The 10,275-nt window shown below is 36.5% G+C and overlaps 1 protein-coding gene across 3 annotated transcripts in view; it reads left to right on the forward strand.

Moving 5' to 3' along the window:
• Positions 1 to 2,104: 2,104 nt before the first annotated feature.
• LOC108690904 (tetraspanin-5) overlaps positions 2,105 to 10,275 on the forward strand; it is a 108,379-nt gene continuing 100,208 nt past the window's right edge. For 2 of the 3 annotated variants that reach the window (XM_018198443.1, XM_018198444.1), the window contains exon 1: positions 2,212 to 2,301. In XM_018198443.1, coding sequence (XP_018053932.1) covers positions 2,212 to 2,301 — 90 coding nt within the window. Of the gene's footprint in view, positions 2,302 to 10,275 lie in introns of all 3 variants that reach the window. The other variant, XM_018198445.1, reaches the window with a different exon arrangement.

Consider the following 10,275-nt stretch of genomic DNA (forward strand, 5'->3'; position numbering starts at 1 on the left):
CATGACATATATAATTCATCTTTTCTTTTTTTTTATTCTTGATAATTAAATTATTTTTATTTGATTCTGCTGCGTAAAAATAGCTTCGATGATTTGTGAATGAAATGAAAAATATGTATCATATTTCAATAAAAAGAGAAACGATTTTTAACGACCGCGATCGTTGAACGTTGAAAATAGATATTGTTAGCTTTAATAACTGTAGTTGTTTCGCGTTGACTTAAGTAAGATAGAACGATATAAGTTAATTCATCATCATTAACACAAGGCGATCACTCTGATAAAATTGCTCACGTAATGTCCTAAAGACGAGCTGTCACGCTACTGCGTACGAGGACATAAAAAAATATATCACGAAACCTTACAATATTATATTTAATGTTGTAATAATTAAATGTGTAGACACATTTAATTATTATGTGTAAATAAAACAGAAATTTTTAATTTTTTACTTACACAGAAAGGTAAATAATATATAAGATTACTTCACTATAAAATATCGAGAACTTAGTTAAGTAGAAAGTACTAGAGTAGAAAAAGAGATATAATTATTAAAACATACAAATTCATAATAAATCAATGAAGAACAGAAATGCATAAAAAATGTATAAAAAATGGACAATCATAAGCAGCACAAAGAAGATTTTTGTGCCGTCTGGTCTCAATCGGATTGCAAACTCAGTGTTTATATACTCGGAGATTGTAAAAATGACGCAAGAAAAACAAAACAGTTCAAAATCGCGAAGAAGCGCATCGTGTAAATGCGCAAAAGGGCATTAATGGAGACCTTAAAAATGGGAGAAAGAACATCAAACGATAAAGAGAGCGAAAGAGATGCGTGAAGGAGAAGAACAGTAAAGAGATGGAATGAGAAAGGAAAAACAACGAAGGATATAATCGGGAGGGAAAAGTAAGGAGAGAAAGGAGCAGAAGGCCATCGAGTGACAGGAAAGGACAAGAGAAATAGAGGAAATGAGACGGAATATAAGGGAGACAACAGGACCGGCTCTCTTCTTTCTTTTGAAAGCAGATATTTTTATCAAACAGGTTTTTTTCATATTTTAATGCTTCAATCTGTTTTATGGATTTAAAACAGATATTTTATTTTATTACGATATTTGCGATTTGAGTGTGAAGGAATTTCCATCGACAAAATATTACGTATTTACTATCCAATAAATTATTGCGAATGTTATTTCAATAAAAAAAAAAATTGCTGCACAATCATTATTATATTTTTGTATTTTCAATTTCTAAATTTATTAGAAATTTATTACCTAAGTTATAAACTTACTTTTAGTTTCTCACGTTGACAAAATAACGAATGAATACAAATGAAATAAATTTAATTTTTAAATACCTTCTTTTAATATCATTTGTATGTACCTACCATATTTGCAAACCAAAGTAGGCTTTGTAACAAAGTCAAACACGTGCTTTTTCCATAAACATCTAGTGACGGCCCTGGGAGATGGAGCGATGTATAGAGAGGGGTGACTGTTGGGTAGGGGAAGGGTGGCGAACCGAGTGGGGGGTCAATCGCACGGAGGAGAATCGCGATAGGAAGAAGGAAAGAAAGAGAGGAACCGACGAGATCGTCCGAAGGTGGGAGCGCGAGGTGTCCAAGCGACGGAGGAGAAGCAGATGTCCAAAGGGAGGGGGATGACGCATGGGGGTGGCGGAGCGCGCAATGTGCAGTGCGGGGGCAGGCGGTGGTCACGACTTGCTGGTAGTCTCGTTGATCCGGCTGCGAGCAGTACGCGCCGTGACGTGACAATGGCGGTAGTTGTAATTGCGGTACGGTGCGATACTATGATCAGCTGATCAACTGAAGAGTCTCTGAGAGAAAAGAGTTAGAGAAAAAAAGATCGCGAGATCGAGAGCGAGAGAAAGAGCGTGTGGGCGATTCTTAAGGAGGCAGATTTCCGACGGAGAAAAATAGGCCGAAAGAGTGTTTGCCTTATCGCAAACCATCGCAAACCACTTCGCTTAGTCATGTCGTCGCTCTCGTGATCGGGCTCGAAGGTGTTCTGTTCTCCCCCGGTTGTATGTGAATTATACAGTGTACCGCCCCAGCGCTCTCCCCGCTACCCTCTCCCCCACCGTCCACCACCCCGTTCGTCGCACGCGTGTACATCCGCTCGGTGTGTTGTGTCTGTGTGGCACGTATGCGTGGGGTTCACACGACCGGTAGATAAATGTCTCTCAGTCATGCCCGCCGTGCGGAAGTACCGAAGGGATACCAGCGAGGTGAGCTGCTGCCTCAAGTACGTGATCTTTGGATTTAACGTCATGTTCTGGGTGAGTACCGCGCGAGAGTCGCAACATTCACTTTAGTCGGGACCTACGAGATTTCGGATGTCACCTTGCCGGAGACGATGATCCGTCATCCCCGAGACAAAAAAAATTTGCATGTCTCATCACTGAAAACTCTCAGATAGCAAGTTAGAACTTCGCAAGGCACATAGCTTCATCAGCCATTTAAAACTGAAGAAACTTTGAGTTTTAACCCTAAAGAAATTCTAGTCATTACTTCCAGATCTTTCGAACTTTTCTCGATGTTACGAACCCGTTGCCCGCAGGCAGATTCCGGATGTTACATCCGGACACATCTCGAACATTACTGCCGAGGGATATATTTGAATATCGTCTTTGAAAAAAATTGGAGAATATTGTCTTTCATATTACGAAACGATATTATCTTCAATGAAATCTGATAAGACAATTTTGAGATAAAATCTTGTTAGCTTAAAGAAATTCATGATATTTTGGACGTTACCTTCTAGAAATTATCAAACATTAATTTTAAAAAAGATTATAATTTCATTAAGAAAATGGCATAGAGCCAGAAATACGATTTAATAGTTGTAAACAGTTCAGTAAACATAGTAGTTTCTGTAATGGAGTTCCTTTTAATTTATACAGGCTTCGCACTTTACAAAGTCATTGTTAATTTTCTGTGTGCTTGTGTGAAAAGTGTAACACGAGCGAACAATATATGTTTTCAAGATGGAGTAAAATTTGCGTTACTTTCCGCTCGTTTCCCTTTTGTTTGCATCGCAATGAGAGTTTACTGTCGCGTTGCATGCGAGCCCTTTTTCACGTCCAAATGAAGTGTATCGCGTTGTTTGTTAAATGACGCTCATATATTGTTTGAAAATGTTTATGGATCATGGCTACACACTTTATACACATTCAAGGATAAGATATAGACTTGTCCTGTGGAAGCACATTTGCGAAATCTTGACTAAAATACTTGACTAAATTACTTGTCTCTTGATTCTCTCACTATGCGTCGTCGTCTTTTGTGCTTTCTTATCTTAATGATGTTAAATGGCAAAGTCAGTGACGCGCGAAGCACTCGTTTCATTCCTCCGTCCCTTCGTAAAGAATCTTTTCCTTTTCACAATAGAATCTCACTAGAATGCGATTACATCTGTCACGTCAGTCGAAGAGTTTCGTAAAACACTATTGGACAGTTAAACAGATATCAATTATTGTGTCTTACAAGTTCTTGTTATTATCAACAGATACCTATAAGAAACGTAATGTTTATCACGTTAAGTTATTAGTCAACTTTTATATCCGATATATAGATATAAAGATCAAATCTGAAATTGAAGTATTACTAGAATCGATTGATAATTTACGGTTTGTTCTTATTGTTAATGAACGAAACTCAATATTGAAATAAATCCTTTTGTAACAAAACTAAATTAAATTTAGTTATATCTTAAATTACAATTTACGCAACTGTTTAGTGTTCAACAAAACTGTTTTATTAGTCAGAGTAAACTTGTGTTAAATTAATAAATACTAATTAGACTTAATTAAATTTGTAATTTAAAATATTATATAGATTTATTAGATCTAATTAGTACTTACAAATTTATCCTGATTATAACAAATCCGTTTTTTTTTAAACGCTCAATAGTTGTTTGCTCAATCTTTGTTTCGAAATACAAACATAACTCTTTGTATCTCAACGTAAAATGATGCCACAATTAGTGAATCACTGTTAAACACGAAGTGTAAATATGGGATTTTGGACATTGTTCGAATTTACCGTGAAGCTTTTGGGTAAAAGCGAAACGATGCTTCAGAGAATCGATTTTTTTTTTCAATGGTGATAAACTTGTTTGTCGGCAGGGAGATTTGCGGGTCGCGATGTTGCATTTTTGCAGGGAAAACGCCGCGGACGACCCGCAATGCAGCTCGCGCGCGCCGCGAGGTGTCCCAATTGCGAGAACCGCGACGGCGCTCTGCAACGGTGCACGTGTACGTTACGGTCTGCATATTGTTCCAACGAGCGCGGTGTGCATTAATTACAAAAGGAGAATTTGTCTCGGTTCAACAAAGAGATTCGAAAACTTAAAAAAACATAAAAAAAGGTTTTCATTCTCTTTTTTTTCTTTCTTCATTTATTGCGATTTTAGTTGAAATCTACTTTTTGCTATCGCGTCGTAACAACGCAATTCAACATATTCGGATTGTTCTTGATTTGTCCATTTGCAACTATTAATCTTTTGAGTGGTACAAATGTATATTTACATTTTCAAGTCCAGAGTGAAGCATTATTAATGGTATTTCTATTTCATATTATATATTCCTAGTTTTAGTTAAACCTATTTACTCGTATAATTGCTTGTATCATTTATAATTATTATTATTATTTATCATTATTAAAGAAACTTACAGAGACGTCAAAAATTACTTAAAAGATTAAAATCGGAGGAACAACGAATAAAGCAACATCTACAATGAGATTTAAAGACGTAAAACTAAACTTTGAGCCAACCGTAAAGAATTGACTCATAGTAGAATGTGAGGAGAATCGACTATGATAGATCAATTTCTCACGGCTTAAAGCTTAAGTTTTACGCCTTACAATCTCGTTATAGACGTCTTTAAAAACGCAAATGATTTTTTCGCAGAAAAAATGCGTGAATCGATGCATATTGATGGCACATGACGTCCTTATACTTAAAGGGGATGGTATGAGTCGATTTCTCGTCAAACAGATTCAAGATTCCTTTTGCGGGATACCGTTTGCGCTCGTCCTCTTTTGATTTAGGTTTCATTTGATCGAACGGCTGTCCACCCCTGCCAGTGGATAACGCGATCGCAACGGACAGTCGCGATAGATCAACAATAATCGCAAGCGCGGCGGCCACGCGCTGTTTGCACAAATCGTAATTTTATTTCACATACGCGCGTTACAACACAGAAGATCCGCGCGACGCGCATTACCACGTTTGCGAATTGATTTACGTGCCGTAAAATAGTCTCGAGCCCGTCGCTTGGATTTCCGGAGCAAATTCTATTTCTCGACGAGACTTGCGTAAACCTTATTATATCGCTTTTGACGAGACGCGAGATTTAAGATCTTCCTCGATATAGAGCCAATTTATCATATTTAATGAAGAGCTATCAATAATTCTGCAGTCAAAGAATGAACTTTGCATGAATTAGTATAATAATTATCATAATAAAAATGAAAAATTAACAAAATCATAAATAAAATTGTTTAAATCCGACGTCGATTAACAGCGAATAAATGGAACACTGCTTGTGCTCTGCGATACCGAATAATGAAAAATGCATACGAGTCCCACCAAATAGACTGTTTTTGGACTGGTTGAAATAACCACACGGTAATGAACTCTGTGCGAGCTTATTTCACCGGGACGGATTAAAGGTGTTATTGATTTTCTGCAGCCAGGCGGCTGGCTCGGTTCGGGGTTTTCACGAAATGTAGCACTGGCCTAGTGATATGTGGGAAGTTCTTCCTGCCAGGCACTCCGCGTAATTAAGTAGCGGTCGTGCCACGAAAGACTACGTTCATCTGAGATCCATTTCACGATTTACAAACGAAAATAAAAAAAAATACTTAATATTAATTGCAATCGTAGCAATTTATTTTTATACTTGATATATTTTAATGGATTGAATTGGAAATGAAAAACGGAGTGTGTAAAAATAGCTAGCGTCTATAGAAAAGAAATAGAGACCCTATTAAACGAAAAATTTAATATTTAAATCAATAAATTCAAAATAAATCTTAATTTAAATAATAGATTTATGTTTTCAAATCATTGCAATATTAAATAGTTACATATTTATTGATTATCGTACAATGTAATCGCAAGTAATAATTAATTATTCTTTTTTTTTAATAAAAAATTGCACATTGTTCAATTTATCTATTATATATATAATATTTATATATTCTTTAATCGAGTCAATAATCAATTATCCATTTATCGAAATTTTCATATATACAGATTTTATAATATAATAATAAAATAAAATACAATATTTTTATTCACAAGAAAAGTGCTACAATTAAGCTACGCAAATTATATACCATATATTGAGCGAACGCGTGAAAATCTGCGAAATCGGTTAATCAAGATTCTCGCTCTGAGCTAATAAAAGTTGCAACTTTGGTAGTACGATCCTGACACTCTTTCGGCGAACTACAGATATTTGTCTGGGCCCTAAGTTTTGTAGTTCAGAAGTCGCGACGAGTTAACCCGGGAACTACCAGTGTTTCTCGTAGTCCGTCTCTATCTACAATGTGAAATATGTGAAAGAGAGAGAGAGAGAGAGAGAGAGAGAGACTGTGTGTATTTTAGAAGAAAAAGGAAAAAGAAAGAGAAGGAAAACTTTGAAGGAAACGCGCGTTTCGCACAACGCCAGACTCGTAAAATTTTTACGCGTCGCTGAAAAATAATAACGACCGTCGCGCAAATAATTTCATCCTGCAGAGTTCTTCCTCCGCGATAGGTGGAATGGTTTTTCTCGCGCGAGCAGAAACCCGAGCCGCTCTGTTCGTAAAGCTGGCGCGCGGAAAATGAAATACCGCGCGAAGCATTTATGGCTTGTCGGACAAGCGCACCTCCAAGATCGTCGTTCGCAATCCCGTAACAAACTCATAATGCAATTTTCCGCGCACTCGCCCGCCTTTTTCGCTCTTTGAGTTGTGAAAGAAAAAAAAAATAGAATACTCCTGCATTTACTTTCCTCTTCGCGATTTTAATCGCTAGTTATCGATCGATACTTCCGTTTCGATTGCTATTTGTATCTCTAATTGATAATATCGTCGCGATATCGTACTGATGCAGTCATTGCGCTTATCGTGCTTGCACAGCTGGTCCAGTTCCGTTGCAATCTGTTTGAATTAACAACAACCGCTTCAATGGTTAGTTTGGACATTTGTTTTCGAGTAAATACGTGGAGAAACAAATTATATTTCTCTCGTTTATTCTTCATATTTTGTTCGGGAAATGAAAATAAACCGTGCAAGCGACAGATTATTGAAATATGCGCGCTATGTATTTATCACATTTCGCTTAAAAAATAGAGATAGTCCGCCTGAATAACAGATTGAAAAATATGAGTTACCTGTTTTTATGATTTTTTGATGTTATTTTATGATTTTTCGACTCTAAATGAGATTTACGGTTTAAAAATTATACGAAAAGGGATGGCTTTTTTAGTCGGATCTCTTAGCCAAAATTGGATCAATTCTGAAAATTTATTTCGTCTGTAACTTTTTTAAATCTGAATTTCAATATTAAAATATTTAATAAAGAAGCATTGAAAAACATCCGAATCGGAATTAACGAATCCACAGATATAGTTTATCGGACACTTCATAAACGTGAAAACGTCCGAGTCTTCGCGGGCAGCCACGTTCTCGTATTCGACTAAAAAGGAAGCCGGCTACGGGATCGGCATATTTCACGAGCCGAATCCGTTCACCGCGCTTTCTGCATGGCTGCCCTCGAACAGATGATTGGCCTTGCCGGCTGATGATGACTCCAAGCCGGCACTCTCCTGCTTTACACGTCACTCTCGTGCGTGTGAACGGCCGCGAGCGTGCGTGTCCTGCGTGATTCCCGAGGTGGCCGATCACACGAAATGATACGCCGATACTGCTCTTCGCGAAAACGTCAGTCTGTCGTCCTTGTGTGGTATTATATTCCTTGGCAGAAATTTATGCGCAATAACATTTGCACTTTTTGCGCATAATTACTAAGATACATAACGTTATATTATAAATTTCGATGCAAATCCAACATATTTTAAAGAGTAAAAGAAAGTAAATTTATACATTCAAAACCAGTCTCTGAATATTTATACATTATTTTACAATCAGAATTTTATAAAATTTATAGGAAGCAGATTAAACTAAAAATGTAAACTATATGTAATTTGAAAGTGACATTGTATAATGTAGCAATTACATTGTAATAAAATAAAGACACATTTCTTAATATTGAGAATCCATATCTATGCTATTTTTTATAAAGTAACTTTGAACGATCTTATTCATATCTATTATTTGTACAAGATTCCGTTTGAATGAATTCATTCATTCATACTTGTTTCTTTAGTTTGCCTGATCTCTTTTAATGTGAGTTCACGATTCATCCAATCTTTCCTTAGAAAAGTAACTTTTTCGAAGACTTATATCTTCTCAATTTCACAGTTAAAGAAATAACGAAATGATTTTATTTCTCCAAAAGTATTCCAAAACTAACGATTCTATCATGCGATACACTTTTAGGCGCTGAGCTCTCGGAGAATAATCTCTCCGAGAATTCCCTAGATCCGTCCCTGCCAACTTCCTCCCTTCACCCGCGACCCTCACTGCCGTCCTGTATTGCCATCGGCAGCGTTTGAGGAATCTCATTACAAAAGTTGCTCGTACAACCGGTTTCTAACCAGTGCAACCGGCCACCATGCCACGGAGATTCGCGGAGAGAGATTCTGGATGCGACTCCTCATTCGATACATCCTTTACCTGCCAGGATGTACGAACTTCCGGTAATGGCGGACGAGTAGAGGACGTGTGCACGTAGAGTTTCCACGGGGATTCGTTTGGAATGACGAGCGTCGTCATTCCATGACGTGATCAAAGCGATACTCGTCGATTCGCTCCGGGCTCTTTGCGGTTGAGAGTGACAATGTGAAGTGGTTTCAACTCATTCCGCGGCGATTTAAACGCGATGGACGTGGACTTTTTATCTATCCTATGATTTCTTTTTGCCTATCCGTCGACAATTCTAACAAAATTTCAACTTGTGAAATACGTCGATGTCTTCGTTAGAGTAAAATTTTGTCAACTCGTCAAATGGATCGACAGGTCAATTATCTTAATTGTTTAAGAACTATCGGGACAAACTGCATGCTTTTTTTTTCTTCAGAAAAATAACTTCTGCCACCAACTCGGCGGTATGTCTCCTATAGTAGATATATTATAACGTCCGTTGTAAATTAATTTTTCGAAGCGTTAAGATATGATAGAGAAATATAATTTCCTCACGGTACACTTTATGTCTACGGCAACGTAATCGCGACCGGAGATTCACCGTGCGGGAAAACTGTACCAACAAGCGTGTGCGAAAGACATCGTTAAAGTAGTTTTGCCTCCGTCGGCCGATGCTTGAATAGAATCGCGGCACATACTTTCGCGTGCACCGCGGTCCTTTACAAAATTCTCTCTCTTTCGAGGGGAGAATTTTGAGATAACTTCTTTCCCCGATATTTCTCAAGTCGTTGCGCCGTGTGTGCAACCGCGGAAGCGGAAGTCGTCTTGTTATTCGCGGCGCAGACTGTATTAAACCCAACAAACGACTCCGCAGGGAATCCTCTTTATGAATAAAATAAAAAAATTGTACGACGCTACAGCGATCATCAATAGGGAATGTAAATCTTTCTTATATTAATAAAAATGTATATATGTATACATTTATATATAAGTGTAAAAAACATTTTTGTGATAGAAATCATCCACTCAGGTCTTTGTTAAAATTTTTTGTCGAATTTTTAGTATATCTGAATGTTAATTTAACATAATGTGATTGTGTATTTGAATATTTCATATTAAATTAATATTCAACATTTTTTAGAGTTAAAATAATACAATTAATGAGTAAGTGAATAAGTAACATAAAAATAATGTTATTTGAAGCGTAAATTCTAAGATAAATGAATAAAATGTGTTAATATTATAGACGTTAAATTTATTCAAACGTGTTAATTTAATAGTATTAATTTTAATGAAGAAATATGATTACTGTGTCAGTATTACATTTTTTGACGTCATCAATTTTTTACGTAATATTTTACATAATACATTCTAACATTTTAATCTTGTGTTAAATTAATCCAAAAATAAATAGATCGTTTAGATATGTGAAATGTGTTGAATTTAACACAAATTTTTCAATTGTATACATATGTATATATATGTATATATATATA

The sequence above is a fragment of the Atta colombica genome, unplaced genomic scaffold (assembly GCF_001594045.1).
Source record: "Atta colombica isolate Treedump-2 unplaced genomic scaffold, Acol1.0 scaffold38, whole genome shotgun sequence".
Lineage (NCBI taxonomy): Eukaryota > Metazoa > Arthropoda > Insecta > Hymenoptera > Formicidae > Atta > Atta colombica.